This window comes from Xyrauchen texanus, chromosome 50 (genome assembly GCF_025860055.1).
Source record: "Xyrauchen texanus isolate HMW12.3.18 chromosome 50, RBS_HiC_50CHRs, whole genome shotgun sequence".
NCBI lineage: Eukaryota > Metazoa > Chordata > Actinopteri > Cypriniformes > Catostomidae > Xyrauchen > Xyrauchen texanus.
In genome coordinates, this window is record NC_068325.1 from 18,860,683 (window position 1) to 18,879,150 (window position 18,468).

Genomic DNA, 18,468 nt, shown 5'->3' on the forward strand with positions numbered 1-18,468 from the left:
GCACTCTAAGCTAACAACATTGAATTTGAATCTGGATAAAAATGCACAGACACACAAATATTGGCAAAATAGTACATATTTAATTAAATGGAGCAATTTTTATGGACACTTGCCAGTGAATTAAATATGAGTAGATATCTAGTAAACATTTCCCTCACTTCGTAGTTCATACGGCATTTTGGGTGGATATTTTTCACCGATTGCAACGCAATGGATTCTGGAATTGCCTTCTCTGTGAACGATGCATCCGATGCTTTGTTAGAATTGATCTAAGACCTATGGCAGTGTAATTTGGAAGAGCTTTTGAGCTTAAAGGACCCAAAAATATCATAAAAGTAGTTAATGCGATTTTGTGCATATGCCAAGTCTTCTGAAGCATTTGATGTGTTTTGTTGAGAAACAACCTGAAATTTAAAGGAATATTCCAGGTTCAACGGAGGTTAAGCTCAATCGCCGGCATAATGTTGATTACCATAACAATTATTTTCGACTTGTTTTCTTAAAAAATAAATTACAAACATTGATTTAAACAATTTACAACTCAAATAATAGACATGTTTTAACAGTCATTAATGCAGGTGCTTTTATACATTTATAAACTTCACACGTCTCCCTTTAAACCCACCAAAATTTGGCCCGATTCACTTCCATTGTAAGTGTCCCACTGTAACCTCGATTGCCACGAATGCTGTCGATGGAGCTTAACTTGTATTAAACCCAGAATATTCCTTTAAGTCCTTTTCAGTCTTGATCAATGGCATATCATGGAGACGTTGCCCTGATAATACATCTAATCCAGTAGTGTGTGTGTGTGTGTGTGTGTGTGTGTGTGTGTGTGTGTGTGTGTGTGTGTGTGTGTGTGCTTTCTGCGGATGTGGAATTCCTTCAGCTGAGTGAAATGAGAATCAGTAAACATTCATTATGATTATAACTAGAATTTCAGCCTGCAAAGAGAACAAACGGTGAACCCGAGAGAGCATCCAACAGTAACGACTATCACAATTTAATTTAACTAGCAATTACACCAAGAGATAAAAAGCTCTCGTCTGCAAAATACAGTTTACCATGATAACAGCGATATGTGTGTGTGTTTCAGTTGATCGGGATGCTGCTGGCTTGCTGTCTGTCACGATTCATCACTGCCAATCAGTACGAGATGGTGTAGCGGCGTGGGCACAGGTGAGTGACACAAACACACACACACACTCCCAAACACAAGCTGTTTTTTCAAACCTTAGTGAGCTGCCTCGATATCTATTGTCTACACTGGCCGTTCCCTTCTTATGGGACATTCTAACCAAAATCGTACCTCCTAAGCAACTGATTTGAAACATGGCTCAATTTAAGAAACTGACACTAACATGCGGCACAAAAATAGCATTCTTCACTTGAAGCGTGCAAGAGGCTCGACGCTCGCATCTGATCATCATAGAGATTGATGTTAGCATGTTGCTAAGCTAATGACGCATACTCAAATAAGCACAAAAAATCCTCTTTTAATTAGATGGAACTATTTCGTAACGATACTTTTTCCGCACGATTCTCTTCCAACTGTTGCTCTGCCATGATGGTAGTTGACCAGACAGAAAACTGACCATAGAAGAAGACAGTTTACCCTAATGACCACTATACCACCCCTTGTGGAAACACCGAGGATGCTAAGAGTACATGCGTTATGATACGTATTGCAGTCTGAGACATTTCGGAAGACAAAGACGCATGTAGTTGATTTAGTGTAGCTTCTGTGTTCATGTACTTGTGTGGAATGTTTCATGTCCTAATGTGTTTTGTGCCTGTGAAAACGAAGGCAGCACTTTTACACACACACACACCAATTATCAAACCCGCGGCGGCGTTTGACAGCACTGCTGAAGGTGACAAGTAACGCCGTTTGCATCACATAAAATCTCTCTGTTATTACCCAGCTGACTTCATGTCTCTTTAACACCTTAGACAACTTCATTTCTCAGCCTGACACACACCTATGAATGACTGTGAATATTATGCTGCTTTCAAGTCATGTCGGAATGATTGCATCTACGAGAGGAACGCACGTGAACGCCATCACAGTTTCGTAATTACCCTTTGGAAACACTGGATTTTCGCTAAGCCCAGACTTTCCACAATGTTTTATTGAGCAAACTGGGATAGAGCTGTCCGGTCATGACGTCAGTGTTTAGTCCAAGCCGGAAGGCTGATTTGCCTCTGGTTCCCTCGGGAATTTGCAATAGGTTTTTAGAATAGCAGACCTTGTTGGATACGAGTAAAATAAAAAAGATTCTCTCCAATTTGGAGTGCTCAATACCCAATGCGCTCTAAGTCCTCGTGGTGGCGTAGTGACTCGCCTCAAACCGGGCGGCGGAGGACGAATCTCCGTTGCCTCCGCGTCTGAGACCGCCAATCCGCGCATCTTATCACGTGGCTTGTTGAGCGCGTTACCGTGGAGACATAGCGCGTGTAGAGGCTTCACGCTATTCTCCGCTGCATCCACGCACAACTCTCCACACGCCCCACCGAGAGCGAGAACCACATTATAGCGACCACGAGGAGGTTACCCCATGTGACTCTACCCTCCCTAGCAACCAGGCCAATTTGGTTGCTTAGGAGACCTGGCCAATTTGGTTGCTTAGGAGACCTGGCTGGAGTCACTCAGCACGCCCTGGATTCAAACTCAAGACTCCAGGGGTGTTAGTCAGCGTCTTTACCACTGAGCTACCCAGACTCCCAAAAAATACAGTTATTGACGAACATTACTTGAAGAGACTTTCATGTTTTGGGAGTTGTGAAGCTCCTGAATCTTGTTTCTTTCGCCATTAAAGAAAGGTGATATTGTCTGATAGAATACATAGTATGCATTAAGGTTCCCTGTGGAAGGCTCCCATGTGTTTTGTCTTGTGGTACATGAATAACTATGTTAAAAAATAATCGAAATGCTTGTACACTTCCGTGCTACAATGTAAGACAACTTTTGAGAAGCTTTTAAGGGGTTTTGCCTAAAACACAGCACGCCAATGAAAGCACTGCTGTTAAATATTGGAGTGGTGGTGGCGTTGTGGGCTAAAGCACATAACTGTTTATCAGAAGGTTGCTGGTTCGATCCCCACAGTCACCACCATTGTGTCCTTGAGCAAGGCACTTAACTCCAGGTTGCTCCGGGGGATTGTCCCTGTAATAAGTGCACTGTAAGTCGCTTTGGATAAAAGCATCTGCCAAATGCATAAATGTAAATGTACATGTAAAAATACCCAAACTTGCACAATATATACAGTACATTTAGATAAACCAGTCCCGAATCGTAATTACGACTTCCACGCTTGTAAATTGGACTTTACGTGACAGAATTGAATGCAGCATTACCTTGTTAATCTTTGATATTGAATATACGGTGCACACACTCTCTAATCCTTTTCCCCTCCTTTACAGGTATAGACGACGTACGACACCTTGGAAAGGGAAAGCAACCCAAAAATGCTAGCACACTCCATTTTTTTCTCCTCCTCCTTTATGTCTCTTTTTATTCTCTCTTTATCTTTCAGGCTGTCTTTCCAGGCTTCTATCGCTTGTGCATCATTCCTTAATTGTGCGGTTGTGTCATGACCGAAGCCTCTCTTTTCTTAACTTTAACGCCAGACTGGGAAACGGAAATGGTTTTTGAGGCACTTCTGTGTCTGTATTTTACTCTGTACAAAGGCTTGCATGCAGAGACCATCTCACGCCATAGACTAGAACTAAAATCAACTGCATTTTTATTTGTGTGTCCAAACCAGCCGCAATCGCAACGATGACTCGGTATCGATTGGTTTTTGTCCAGTGCTTTTTCAAGATGTTTTTGTATTTAACCAGCCGCGATAGCAACAAACAATGCGCAAAGGCTTGGGGTTCAAATTTTGTCGTATTGAATTTGGCAGCCCCAGTCACGGTGAATTCTCACTGGTCCAAAATCCAGCTCTTAACAGTTGTACATTACACATTAAATGTTCTATTGGCTGTGGTTTTGTCGTTTCGCACAATGTTTTCAGTGCTGTGGGCCGATAAACCGCCGTGTTAATTAACCCCTAGAAAGTCACTTCAATGCACATTTCTTACTTGTGTGCTGCTTTTTTGGAGAGGAAATCAATTAAAAAAAAAGAACAAAAATAAAAAGTTGTTGCTGTTGTAAAATCTTTGGCAATGAAATTTTTTTTTTGTCTCCTTAAATTTCGTTTTTCTTCGCAATACCAGGTTGAAAGTCTTGTTGAACTTGATTCTTGGTAAAGTTACGCAAAAACGGTCAATTCTGCCGTGTTCGTGACCGTCAAAAGCAAACTGCCTTCTGCCACATACGTCAATGTCTGTACACAATTTGTCGACGTTTACACTAAAGTGAAGCCCTGAGGCTAACGATACTTTTTGGTGTACAGTTCGGACTACTACCTAAACTCTGTTTAATTGGCGATTGTATTTCTCAGTCTTTGGGTTGTAGTGACAATTTTACATCGTATCTCTCTCGTGGACTGTCGACACACTGCATTTTCTCTTTTGTGTAGTCTCTTTTAGCATTTATGGTATTCACACTTTACAGTTCAGGGAGCAGGCATTATTTCCAGTTATATCAATAAACATAGTGCCAAGAATAAATATGTGAACCCTTTGGAATTTGCTGGTTTTCTGCATTAATTGGTCATACAATTTCAATTAAAGTCTCAAGTATAGACAAACACACACTGTAGTGCTGAAGCTAACAACAGAGACGGTTATAATCATTCATGTCTTTATTGAAAACATCCCATTAAACACTCAAAGTGCTGTGGAAAAAGTAAGTGAACCCTCGATGATAGCAAGGGTCCCAAATCATGTTGGTATGCGGTGCTCTTTTACACCATACGTAGTGCTGCGTGTTCTTCCCAAACAATTAAACTTTAGTTTCATCAGTCCACAAAACATTTTCCCAGTAGCGTTGTGGAGTGCCAGTGTGGTCTTTGGCAAACTTTAGGCATGCAGCGATGTTTTTGTTGGAAAGTGGCAGCTTCCTTCCTGATGTCCTGCCATGGACACCATACTGGTTTCATGTTTAACATAAAGTAGACTCACGAACAGAGATGTTAACCAGTTCCAGTGAAACCTTCAAGTCTTTAGCAGTCACTCTAGGGTTATTTTTGACCTCATTGAGTATTCTGCGGTGTCCCTTTGAGCCAACTTGGCTGGACGGCCACTTCTAGTGAGAGTACCTATAGTACTAAATCATCCCCATTTATAGACAGTTTGTCAAACTGTGGACAGATGAATATCTCAACCCTTTCCAGTTTTATACTAAGCAACAATTCTTGATCGTAGGTCTTCTGAGATCTCATCAAATGTCAAAATGTTTGAGTGCTTTTTATAAATCAAAGTAGCTCTAACCCACACCTCAGATCTCGTTTCTTTAATCGGATGCCAGGTTTGCCAACTCCTGACTCTAATTAGCTTTTGTTGACATCGTTGGCATATGGGGTTTACATACTTTTTCCAACCTTCACTGTGAATGTTTGAAAGACGTATTCAATATGTACAAGCACAATACAATAATATGTGTGTTATTAGTTAAAACTGATTGTGTTTGTTCATTCTTGTAACAAAGATGAAGATCAAACCACAATTTTATACAGAAATTCAGGCCATTCCAAAGGGTTCACATATTTTATCTTGCCACGGTGGGTGAATGTCTGCATGAGAAGATAATGAGATTTTTGGTATGAGAAATAATATTTCTAAGAAAGGATGGTATATTGTAAAAAACTAAAAAACAACAAAAACAGACCCTTTTAATCAAAGTCGTTTAACAGCCGTTAGATCTTCAAGAAACGTTTTACCTTTCGTCAAATCTGGTCTGTAAAAGAGCTTTATTTTTATTGCAAATTGTCTTGTAATTTATTACCAACTACAATGTAATAACTGGATTATAGACAAATGGAAATATGCACGTGAAATAAGATGGGACACTTTCATTTATGGCTGTGAATAAAGTGTAACACACATAAATCAAAGATTTTCTGGAGAATCGACACAGAAAGTTCGTTTATTTTGCAACGTGTTTTGTCGGTTCACTATTTTGAATGCCTGAAATTGTTGGACCCCTGATTTCAATCCCAAGAGCCAATCTTTAGAGAGCTCTGTCATTTATTTATTATCATTTTATCTTAGATATGTGTTATAAATACTGCTTTCCATTCAAATGAATTGTTCTGTGAGGTACTGGTAACAAATTCACATTTAAACGTGTCCGTGTGCATGGTTTCTTTTTCTAATTGAATGTATATTTTGTATGGTTTTCTTATTATCATATAACTTTATTATCATATAGACTTAGTATTATTATATTAATATTTTAAACAATCATTTCTGCAGCTGCCCCTTGTGTTAAATGGATCATTCAGTGTTAGTCTGAACACACGTGATGAATTACACATCTCAAGATAGACGAGCGGAGTAATAATAAACGGTACTTTGTATAATGAAATAAAACTTTTTCAAATGCATCACCAGCTAGCATGCCAACAAATGTATGTTGATATTGTGAACAACCGTGATCTCTATGAATAAAATGGTTCTTTGTCGTTGCCAGTTTCTGCTTTGTCTTTGTTGCTCCATCAATATTCAATAAAAAGACATTTATTATTTCAATCTTTATACCTTTTGTGTCCTGAAGAAATGTCATTAAGGGTCCCATTGTACCCTAATTAGTCATGCAGAATTGATAAAATAGTGATTAAAGAAGTTATAATTTTTTTTGTATGCATTATAAGCCCGAACAAGTTCACTGAACTTAATTTTATGGAAACTCGTTGCACTACAAATGTTAATTCTTCACATTTTTCCATAGAGTTTGACTCAAGTAACATTGATATAAAACATTTTCTTTTTAAAGGGGCAGTTCACCCCAAAATGAAAATTCTCTCTTCATTTATTCACCCTCATGCCATACCAAATGTGACTTTCTTTCTTGTGCAGGACAAAATGAAGATTTTTTTAAAAGAATATTTCAGCTCTGTAGGTCCATACAATGTAAGTGAATGGTGACCAGAACTTTTAACCTCCAAAAATCAAAGGCAGCATAAAAGTAACCCATACAACTCCAGTGGGTACATCTGTCTTCTGAAGCGATGCAATCACTTTGGGTGAGAAACAGTTCAATATTTAAATCATTTTTCATTGTAAATCTCCACTTTCACTTTTAGAATGTGAAAGTGAAAATGGAGATTTATAGTTAAAAGACTTAAATGTTGAACTGTTTCTCACCCACACCTATCATATCACTTCAGAAGACATGGATTAAACCACTGGATTACTTTTATGCTGCCTTTATGTTTCTTCAACGTTCTGGTCACCATTCACTTACATTGTTTGGACCTACAGAGCTGAAATATTCTTTTAAAAATCTTCGTTTGTGTTCTGCAGAAGAAAGGGAATTTTCAAGTAAATAAGTCTTGAGAGACAACAGGTCAAACTATTAAAAAACTGTTTGATTTATGTAATGTAGACTTGACCATTGTGTGTTTAGATTCAAAGTAATTTACATTTCTCAGTATCAAAGATTTTACCATGAAGGTTCACTGTTAACTGACATCGATATTAGTCCATTCAACTTGTTTTTGAGTTGATTTGGCAAATTCGCTTGTTAATTCAACTTAAGTATACAAATGGACTCAATGAGAATGGACTCAAACAAGCACAGAGAAACTGATTGAACTCGTAGATTTATGTATATTGTACTTGACTTGGATTAAAACAACATCAGGGATAACTGTAAACATATGTGTACATTTGTCTGAATTAATGAAATACTGTTTTAATTACATGTAAGTAAATTAAATTGAATGGCCTGGGAAAATTGTTGCACTGATTCCCCCAAAACATCACTAGATGGCATCATGATGTTGTTGAAAAACGTAACGTGGCCACAAACTCCTGACATACAGCTCTGGAAGAAATGAAGAGACCACTGCAAAATGATCCACTTCTCTGGATTTACTCTTTATATGTTTGTGTTTGAGTAAAGTTAACATTTTTGTTCTATTATATAAAATACTGACAACATTTCTCTCAAATCCCAAATAAAAATATTGTCATTTAGAGCATTTATTTGCAGAAAATGACAACTGGTCAAAATAACAAAGATGCAGTGTTTTCAGATCTCGAATAATGCAAATAAAGCAAGTTCATGTTCATTTTAAACATCACAATAATGTTTTATCTTATCAATATTTGCTGGAATAATCCTGATTTTCAATCACAGCTTTCATGTGTCTTGGCATGCTCTCTACCAGTCTTTCACATCGCTGTCGGGTGACTTTATGCCACTCCTGGTGCAAAAATTCAAGCATCTCGGCTTTGTTTGATGGCTTGTGGCGATCCATATTCCTCTTGATCACATTCCAGAGGTTTTCAATGGGGATCAGTTCTGGAGATTGTGCTGGCCATGACAGGGTCTTGATCTGGTGGTCCTCCATCCGCACCTTGATTGATCTGGCTGCGTGACATTGGAGCATTGTTCAATCCTCGGAGTTGGGGAACATTGTCAGAGCCGAAAGAAGCACGTTTTCTTCCAGGATAACCTTGAACGTGGTTTGATTCATGCGTCCTTGACAAAGACGAATCTGCCCGATTCCGGCCTTGCTGAAGCACCTCCAGATCATCACCGATCCTCCACCTGGTCATCTAATGGTTTGACGGAGACCTGGAGAGGCCTTCAAGCCACAGTGTCTCGCACCCACTGTGAAATGATGTTCTGGGGGTGCTTCAGCAAGGCTGGAATCGGGCAGATTCATCTTTGTTTTCTTTGCATTATTCGAGGTCTGAATACACGGCATCTTTATTTTATTTTGACCAGTTGTCATTTTCTGCAAATAAATGCTCTAAATGACAATATATTTATTTGGAATTTGGGAGAAATGTTGTCAGTATTTTATATAATAGAACAAAGTAAAATAAAATAAATTCCACTTGCTATGATATTTTGTTATATAATAGGATAAAACTACACAATGGTACATGTTAAAGTCTCATTATTTGTACAAATTTGCATGAAAAGGTGCATTTGCATGATCCCAAGTATCAACACTGGCTTTGCATGCACATGTCAGAATTTACCTTTGCACTTTTAAAGTTAAAGGATGTTACATAATATTTTAGGGTCTCATTTAGAAATGTTATCTTCTTTAAATATTTACATATACAAACATACATGTACATATGTTATTCACCTCAATTGTTTGACAACTAATGAAAGTGTAAGACTTCAAGATTGCTAATGAATCAGAATACACCATAAAAACAAAACTATAATCTAAATTATGAAGTATTTCGTTGTTTGGGTCATTGATCTGAACCCAACGTGAGTTAAAATCAAACAGTTAATGTTCTGCAAACGTTTGTCTTCCACTTTCAAGGGAAGGAAAGAGGGGGAGACTAATTCAGTAAATCTTTTTGGCACTCCAAGTATGCTAACACATCATTTAACACATAAAATGATTTAAAAAAAATACGTATAATCTGCGTTTTTAAAAGTATTTAAAACGGTATTTCTATCACTCTGATCCGATAGCTCCCTCACGCACACTGTCGTCGTGTCTTTGACCCTGTACTGCGGCCGGATTTCCTGCCCTCTGATTGGCTGCTTCTAGGCGCGAGCCTTCCAGTTACATTCAGCAACTGGAATCTGATTGGACGAGAGCGGCTGAGTGGTAGTGGGCTGATGCGTTGTCTCATGAATATTTATAAGTTCCATCGCTCTGCATGCGGCCACACCCACTGTCCAGTCTCTTCCGCCGACATTTCACCGGTCACGGTTCCCTTGGACTTTGCCGGACTCTTTCGGGTTTAAGGGAGGAAACATATCAGCAAAGGTTAGTATTTGAAAGCGTAATTTATTTGGTTGAGGTTTAGTTCGCTGGCCGGCTTTTCCAATAGGAACTCCGAGTGGTAGGAAGTGATGCACATTTGATGCAGTGCATATTTGAATCCAGTTTACTTTAACTAAATACTTAAGACGATGTAACATTTCGTGCCTTAATCATTTTTGTGAATGTTATAATTTATTATGGAAAAATAGTCATCTTATTCTTTCAATTTAATTTATTTTCTAATCTCATTTGTCATGCTTACAGTAATATTTTGATAATATTTTAGTGTGTGCATCCTCTCTAATCTATTCCCACATCTGTGTTATTTCAGGTCACATTATCCAGTTACAACCTGATTATGCTGAGCGTTTGATTGACGTGTGTAAGCCACGCCTTTGCTTTAAATCCACCTGCGCTTCCAGAAACTCACCCAACTGAACCGCACAAAGGATTTGAGCACTGTTTGGATACGAGTCATTGCTGGGATAAACCCTCCGTTCCTTATCTCTGGACCGTCCAGCCCAAGAACAACTTGAAAACACCTACTGCGTATTATTAGACATTGAGTTGAAGTTCTCCAGGCCAGCATTTCCTAAAGGGCATTGATCCATTCTCCAACAGCGAAGATGATGCAGATCTGCGATTCTTACAACCAAAAAAACTCTCTCTACAATGCTATGAACCGGTTTATAGGTGCTGTGAATAACATGGACCAGACGGTTATGGTGCCAAGCTTGTTGAGGGATGTCCCATTGGACCAGGAGGAGGAAAAGGAGGTGAACTCCTACCAGGATGGAGACATGTACGGCTCGTATGCGCTCCTCAAGTCGATCAGGAACGATATCGAATGGGGTATCCTTCAAGCCGACGAGCTGCGTAAGGACAAACTCGGAGTCACTGCGGCCCTGGAGATGTCCCACATCGAACCGGACGATGAAAACTTGGAAAAGCTGTTTCACTTCCATCTTAATGGATTGCACACGGTACTGGGGAAGCTCACGCGCAAAGCGAACACTTTAACGAACAGGTACAAGCAGGAAATCGGAATCGGTGGCTGCGGGAATTGAAATGACTCAGAGTTTAATCGTGAAAAGTTCGCGAAAGGGGGCATCCGGGGTTGAGGCCAAATGGGCTCCCCCTAGTGGCTTCCGCGCAACTTAATTTTCCTGGATCGGAAAAAAAGACTTTCACTTGTCGCCCTTAATTCCCTTGCTGAAATCTGTTGATATATTGTTTGCACATTCTGGCTACTCTACCCTGAAATTAAACACAGTTTATTTAAAAAAGCAAACAAGTTAAATAATAAAAAAAGATATGCAGTATACATTTTACGGGCGGTATGATATTTTTGAGAGCTCTGTTAATGTAGATTATAACAATTTGAGGCTATAGGGTAACCGATAAAATTACAAATTTTGAGTTCAATCGCACAATTTAGCGGTAAAGTCACAGAGATTCTACGAGCTGTTGGTCCTTTATGATGTCATGACCAATGATGCGGAATCTAATGATGATTCTATTTGTTCTAAATAGAATGTTGACTGATTCCAGGAGATTACGTCAGAATAGCTGTTGGTAATTCTCTAAGATTGTCTAAGAAAACATGAGAATTGTGTCGTGTGTTTTTTGTAACATAAAGTTGGGTCAGCAAATAAACATTTTGTAAATGCAATGCCGTTGGCGTGACTCTTTACTGTAGAGTGTAGATGATTGAGTACCGATTGAACCCTCTCAGCATGATAATGAATCAGTTGTTTGTGGGATGTTCTTGCAAAATATCCTGATGTCAAAATGCGTATGTTGGGATCAATGATGAATCATTTGCTTTTGGTACGTCCTTTGGAAATTACCAGATGTTTTAATGCTTATGTTGAATCAGATTTTCCCAATTTAATGCTTAACCTAAGTGTCCATATGCTCTTCTGTAAATATGGAACTAAAGTTTGTATGGTGGAGGCTTCAGTATGCCGGCTGCCTTATCCTGCTCAGCAAACAGTAGCATGTGTTGGCACGCAAAGCACATCTGCTGCTGAGATGTGCAAAGGCGATCAGGCACAATCAGTTATATTAAGACCTGGCAATCTGAAAGAGCCCAGCACCTGCAGTGCATTTTTCAGATTCATAGTCACTGCTAGAGCTGCACCAAATGACGGATGTATTTAAGCTGCCCACACTTGTTTAATACTCGGAGGTATCCACTGAAAAAAGAAATGACTAGTAAGGTTTACCTTTTATATATTTATATATATATATATATATCCCCCTTTTCTCCCCAATTCCCACTACTTAGTCGGTCCCCGTGGTGGCACGGTTACTCACCTCAATCCGGGTGGTGGAGGACAAGTCTCAGTTGCTTCTGAGATCGTCAATCTGCGCATCTTATAACGTGTCTTGTTTTGCATGACACTGCGGAGACTCTCAGCATGTGGAGCCTCATGCTACTCTCCACGATCCAAACACAACTCACCATACGCCCCATTGAGAGCGAGCACCACTAATCGTGACCGCGAGGAGGTTACCCCATGTGTCTCTAGCCTCCCTGGCAACTGGGCCAATTTGGTTGCTTAGGAGACCTGGCTGGCTCCAGGGGTGATAGTCAGCGTCAATACTCTCCGAGCTACCCAGGCCCCCTAGTAACGTTTACTTAATTTTTATTCACGCGTTTTTACACACGGTTTTTCTAAGTAAATCTCAATGGTATAAAACAAAGTAAAACCTACTTATCTTATGACATAACATTGATTAAAGTGAGTGAGTAAATTTAACTTAAACGTTTTAGGAAATTCATTAACTTTACTTGCAAATATGATACACATGGTACTTAAATAAACTTGCATGTCACGTTTTGAATTTTCATTACAAACATGTTTAATCATGTCCTACATGACATACGAAAGCCTCCCACAGAAAAACGTAATACATGCTATGTAGAATATGAGACAGCTTCACCCTACATTACTGGTGATGCTAACAAGATCCTCGAGAATTTGTGCACAAATCACCATGATGGTAACAATCAACAGATAATTTTTTGGATCATGAATGTGTATTTTTGAGTAGAAAATGGACGTAAAGGCACGGTCACACATACCTTTGCATGGAAAAATTCAGCGGGCGAAATACAGTCATCTCAATAGGAATTCGTGCAATCGTGAATTTCGCGTTATGGAATTCCGGTGGCGAAGAATTTGCATCCGGTGGCGAAGGTTTCGCGTGGCAAACTTTTGTCGTTAATCTTTTCTGCTATATTTACTTACACTTTTTTCAGTGTATAAGGGCACTGGCAGCATTATTGGATTTTTGAGTTTTAATGTCATTTCTGCTTACATATGAAAGAAATTCCCTCTCAGCTAATGCTGTAAATTATAAAGGGAACCTTCTAACTTGGTGTTACAAAAATACATATTACAAAAATGACCAACAGGGCCATACGGAAGAGGATTAGGGCCAAGCAGTAATAAAAAAAATAAAGCCATCTCGAGATTAAAGTCATTATAATGCGAGATTAAACTCGTTAAATTTCGAGAAAAAAAGTCGAAATACAATCTTGAGAATAAACTCATTAAATATCGAGAATAAAGTCATTATAATCGAGATTAAACTCGTAATTCGAGAAAAGTGAAATACAATCTTGAGAATAAACTCATTAAATATCGAGAATAAAGTCGTTGTGTTTCAAGAAAAACTCGTTAAATTTAATCTGCATTATAATGACTTTATTCTCGATATTAATGAGTTTATTCTCAAGATTGTATTTGACTTTTCTCGAATTTACGAGTTAATCTGATTATATGACTTTAATCTCAAGATATTTTTTATTATTGCTTGGCCCTAATCCTCTTCCATAGGGCCAGAATTATGCAGTTCACTTTTTTTTTAACAGATATAATAATCAACACAACCATAACTGAAATATTTAACCCTTGTGCAACCTTCGGGATGTTTTTGTCTTTTCATTTTTGCTTTTTCAATCATTTTGGCTGTGTTAATGCCAACGTCATACATTTTGTCAAAGGTGTATTTTTGGGGGAATTTTTATATTTCAACCTCAGTTCCTAAAATACATCTATAATACAACGTGTACACAAAATAGTTACACTCAGGACCTTCAGGACAAAAATGTCGCCATTGAAACCCATTAAAACTTGGGGTTTGAAGAATCAATATCAGGATCATTTAAATGAAGATCGTGATTAATTGAGAAATGTATATTTTATCCAGCAATATGGCATAGCGTATTGGAAATATATTGGAAACTATACGATTCAGTTGGTGTGGCCAAAAAAACTAGCTTTGTTTCTCTAAAAATGACCAGTTTACCAAACTGAATGGACAGTATTTCATGTTGAAACACTATTTCCTCAGAATATATAATTTGAATTTTACTTAACAGATTAATTATTTCAGATTTGGCAGACCAAATGGAAAAATGTACGAACCAGCCATTAAAAACCCATATTGATCGTCCACTATTACGAACATTGGGAAAGGATTTGTGCCCTCCATGCCAATGGTGGTTACAGCCCAGGTTTAGACAATATAGTCATTTTTTTGGCATATTGAGCAACTTATCAACCATAACAAAGGGCCGCTTGCCTAGTCGGTATGGCCATAACAAAATAATACATCCGCATTCAACACCCATGGCATGATAGTCCAGTGCTATGTGATGACATTCTAAATATAGAAGTGTCTGGCTCCAAAATAAATATTTTTGGCCCAGGAAAAGGGTCACAGCAATGCATTATGGGTAGTTTATAGAGGTATATTGACATTGGATTGTATAACTCATTATACACTGTGTACTGCTTAACAATGAAGCATCTCATTTTTCTTTACAAAACAATAGCTGGGTTTCCATTCACTGTATGTATGCAAATTTTGGGACATCACATAAAAAATGCTGGATGGAAACAACAAGATGCAAATGAAATCTTTAAAATGTGCAAAAATGTGCTCTAAATTGAGCACAAGGAAAGGGGGGCTTAGACTTGGCCATGCTATATGATAAAAACATGTCATAAATTCATTTTCATGCACAGCAGGTTATTAATGCAGCTTTAATTGGCTTTTATCCAGCGTCCAAACACTCCAGGTCTTATTTTGTGTATTGAACATCATGTGTCTCAGTGCTGGTCAGACTAGTAGACAAACTGACCTTTAGTACCGCTGTATCTACAACAGCGTACTATGATAAAACATACTAGATAAAGCTGATTTGAGATGGTATTGCATCTTTATTTGTCAACCATTCCTATTCTCCAGAGTTTTTCCTGTCACACTCGTACTCTAACCCATCCAGGTTGACATTTTCATTCTCGTCTTCCTTCCTGTATCCTAATTATGGATGCTGCAAGAACTACACAGGAAAGAATGGCATCAGTGGGATTTGCTGATCTTGTGTTTCCCCAACCCATCGCCGAAAGGCTGTTTGTCTGTCGTCTAGATGATGTAAGACCGGCCCATTGTGTGACATTCTGAAATTTCCACACTAGTTATGAGTGTTGGGGAGCTGCAAGACCATCGATACACCAGATAGGGTAAGAACGAATGGTAAATATGTTGCAATGTTTCCTCAGGGAGCAAAAAGGAGTTTGTACTGTATGTTAGCAGGTGCAACTCACAAATGGCGAAAAAAAAAGATGCTTCTTGGCACGTGCTCAGCATCCGCCCATGCCTTATTCACCCGCGGAATTTCGGCATGTAAAGATAAATGTGATCGCGCCTTTACTGACAAGCACCAACTCCCGTCACACAACTTTCCATCAATTTATAAGTGTTTCCCTTTACTGTGACTCTACTGATGGGCATTGCGCAAGCAGCCTCAGGCTACATTCACATCAATCTGGATACATTTGAAAATGCCGATTACGTTTACGAAACGCTCTCCGTCCACACTGTAACATTCATCTTTAACAACGCTCTCAAAGTTAATAGGCACAATAACGCTTCTAAAATGTGAGCCACCATCTTGCTTGTTTTGGTTGAATGGATCACATGACTGCGTCACATGACAACAAATACGTCATCGTTTTCAGATATCTCCGTCTTCCCCGTCCACACGACAACGCGAAGACTGCATTTTCAAACGTATCCACTTGGGAGAGCATTTTCGAAACGAAGAGAAAAAGATGCGTTTTAAACGAAAATTTTTTAGTGTTGGCCTGGCCCGCGGAAACCAGAAAGTACCGCACTCATATAATCAACGATGAGCACAATTCGGAGATTGCATTTTCCCTCTAAGCTCGCATTTATACTCCACTGAAGGTTAAGTTTATGTTTAGGCTTATGGTTAATAAAATATGCTTTCCTGTTGACTGTATTACATAATACACAACCAAATACACCTCACTTTACAACTAGAAACTGGAGCTCAAACGTGACTATACATTCAACAACACTTCCAGCTTTTGCCATCGGGGGCAGTGATTCGAATTTCGGTACACAAATACGTAATATAGCAGAAGAACTTTCAACCTGCTTTCATCAAATTCATAGCGAGATCAGTCTGGTTTAAAATTGCCATACCACATGACTAGTAGTCAACCTCCCAGAGATATTTCATGTCATGAAATGTTTTAATATTGTAAACAAATATAGCCTAGTGAACAGAACTAGGACCCAAAGATACACAAGCTCTGTTCCTAAAAAGGCAGCATCAGAACTCAAATAGAACCTCATTAGACAGCAATTTGGGACACTCTACCTAGGCATTAGCATGTTGCTAAGCTAACGATAAACTGAGTTTGTAAGTTTATTATACTGTATATCTTTAAAAACGTTCTTAATATGGCTAAACAACTATAAATTAGCCATTTTTAGGTTGATTTTCAAGAAAACATGGTGGCGCTATCAAAAATGGCTGTTTGTTTGACTATCCCGACCAATCCAACACAGCAACTTTGGCTCAACCAATGGTGTGAATTCCAATTTTGGAACAGAGCAAGAGCGACAGTGTGCATTATAGTGAGTTCGTATGATAAGCTCATGTATAGGACGGGCGCAGTTGTCTTGTTAAGAGGATTTGATGTCCCTTTCTGGGTTATTTTAGTGGCGGCTGGTCATATTCCTCAACAGTTTCACTTCTCGTCATCTGTTGAAGACTTCCCAGAATGCAAACGCAGGGCGGGACATTCTACCCCAGGGACAATATCGAGCTGTGTACAAGTGCGCTACCTGGGTGTTTAACAAACATATCCTCAATGGCCAAAAGCAAACCACAAGCCAGTGGTCAAAAATCAGTTTTACGAAGTTGTTACTATGACAAGATTCCTCTGAAGCCGGCGTGTAATTCGGTTACACAATTGATTTAAAGGAAGCTTAAAGGAATTGATTTAAAGAACTTAATAAAATGGACTCTCAATGAGAGAGTCAAAATTTTAAACACACTCAAGAGGCTTTTGTGGAAAAGTGTGAAAACTCTCCAGTCCGTTTAAATTAAATTTGCTGAAGCATTCGTGTTGAAAAATTGTTTCCAAACATCAGAGCTATCGATTTACACCACCACATGTGTGTGGAAGTATTTCGGCTTCAGTAGATTACTGTAAATTAGGCGTGACGAATGGTCCAGCAACTCAACTGTAATTAAAAAGTATAAATGGATCAGTCATATTGTAAATCATCTTGCCTGGGTCTCATGGTAATTATTTTTACAACCGCAGATTTAAGGCTATCGGTGCGTCATAAAAAGGAACTGCTTTCACTTAACTCACACAAGGGATATTATACTATGTTTGTAAACTTAAATAACAGGTTCAAATAAAGGTTCTTTAATGGTTTGTAAGGGGGTTACGATGGGCAAGGAGGAGGCGAGAACCGGCTTGTCAATATAAATAATGTTTAATTAAACTCAAAATAAAAGCACAAACATAAACACACATGATGGACATGCCCGTAATTCTCTCTCTCTCGAACCGTCGTCATCGGCCACCTTTTTCCGTGGCGCGCCCCATCAGGCCGATTGGGGACCGGGCGTGCGACATTCTAGCCCGGCCCCGCCCGCCCGGCCCCGCCCCGCCCCCTCCGCTCCACACTCCTCCTAGCATTACCTCAGGCCGGTGTTCCACTGGCATGACAACCCCCCCCCCCCCCACCTTTCCCTGGGGAGGGGTGTGCTTTGCACCCCGTCAGATCATCCCCGCCTTCCTTGACCTGGGAGGAGACAGGAGGGGAAAAACAACAAATAGGCGAAGAAACCTCTTCTAAACATGTTAGCCATATAGGGTTCTTGAGTTTTCTAAATGGTTCTTTAGGGGTTAAAAACGTTTTTGGGTTCTTTGATGACGTGGCCCGGAATGCCGTCTGGACCCGTGGCTTTACGGATATTCACCCGTCGAAAGGATCGGGTTACATCCGCAACAGAGACGGAGAGTGAACCAACCTCTGTAGCGTCGGCCGCGAGTGCTCTCTCCACGAGGGCGGTGTTACTGTCCTCGAAACAAGCATAAAATGCTAGTTTATTCAAATGTATTAAAGTAATAAACTTTAACCTAAACCTAACCAATAGTGTCCTAAAAGATAAATGAGATGTGAACAAAACCGATAACCGATATCTTTACCCTTAACCGTCGCCTAAACCTAAACGATAGTGTTTTAAAAGCAAATTCGACAT

At 39.2% G+C, this 18,468-nt stretch overlaps 2 protein-coding genes across 2 annotated transcripts in view; both read left to right on the forward strand.

Moving 5' to 3' along the window:
* Positions 1 to 6,613, forward strand: part of tspan7b (tetraspanin 7b) — a 32,872-nt gene extending 26,259 nt beyond the window's left edge. The window contains exons 7-8 of the mRNA XM_052124526.1: positions 1,097 to 1,179; positions 3,424 to 6,613. Coding sequence (XP_051980486.1) covers positions 1,097 to 1,165 — 69 coding nt within the window. The 3' untranslated portion in view covers positions 1,166 to 1,179; positions 3,424 to 6,613. The remainder of the gene's footprint in view (positions 1 to 1,096; positions 1,180 to 3,423) is intronic.
* A 3,140-nt stretch (positions 6,614 to 9,753) lies between these two features.
* LOC127640918 (mid1-interacting protein 1-B-like) lies at positions 9,754 to 11,570 on the forward strand. Its single transcript, XM_052123631.1, has 2 exons — positions 9,754 to 9,860; positions 10,189 to 11,570. The coding sequence occupies exon 2, from the start codon at positions 10,484 to 10,486 to the stop codon at positions 10,922 to 10,924; it is 441 nt and encodes a 146-aa protein (XP_051979591.1). The 5' UTR covers positions 9,754 to 9,860; positions 10,189 to 10,483; the 3' UTR covers positions 10,925 to 11,570.
* The last annotated feature ends 6,898 nt before the right edge of the window (positions 11,571 to 18,468 follow it).

Excerpts from the sequence above, each read along its gene's own strand:
- LOC127640918 (XM_052123631.1), top strand. The coding sequence starts at position 10,484 with ATGATGCAGATCTGCGATTCTTACAACCAAAAAAACTCTCTCTACAAT.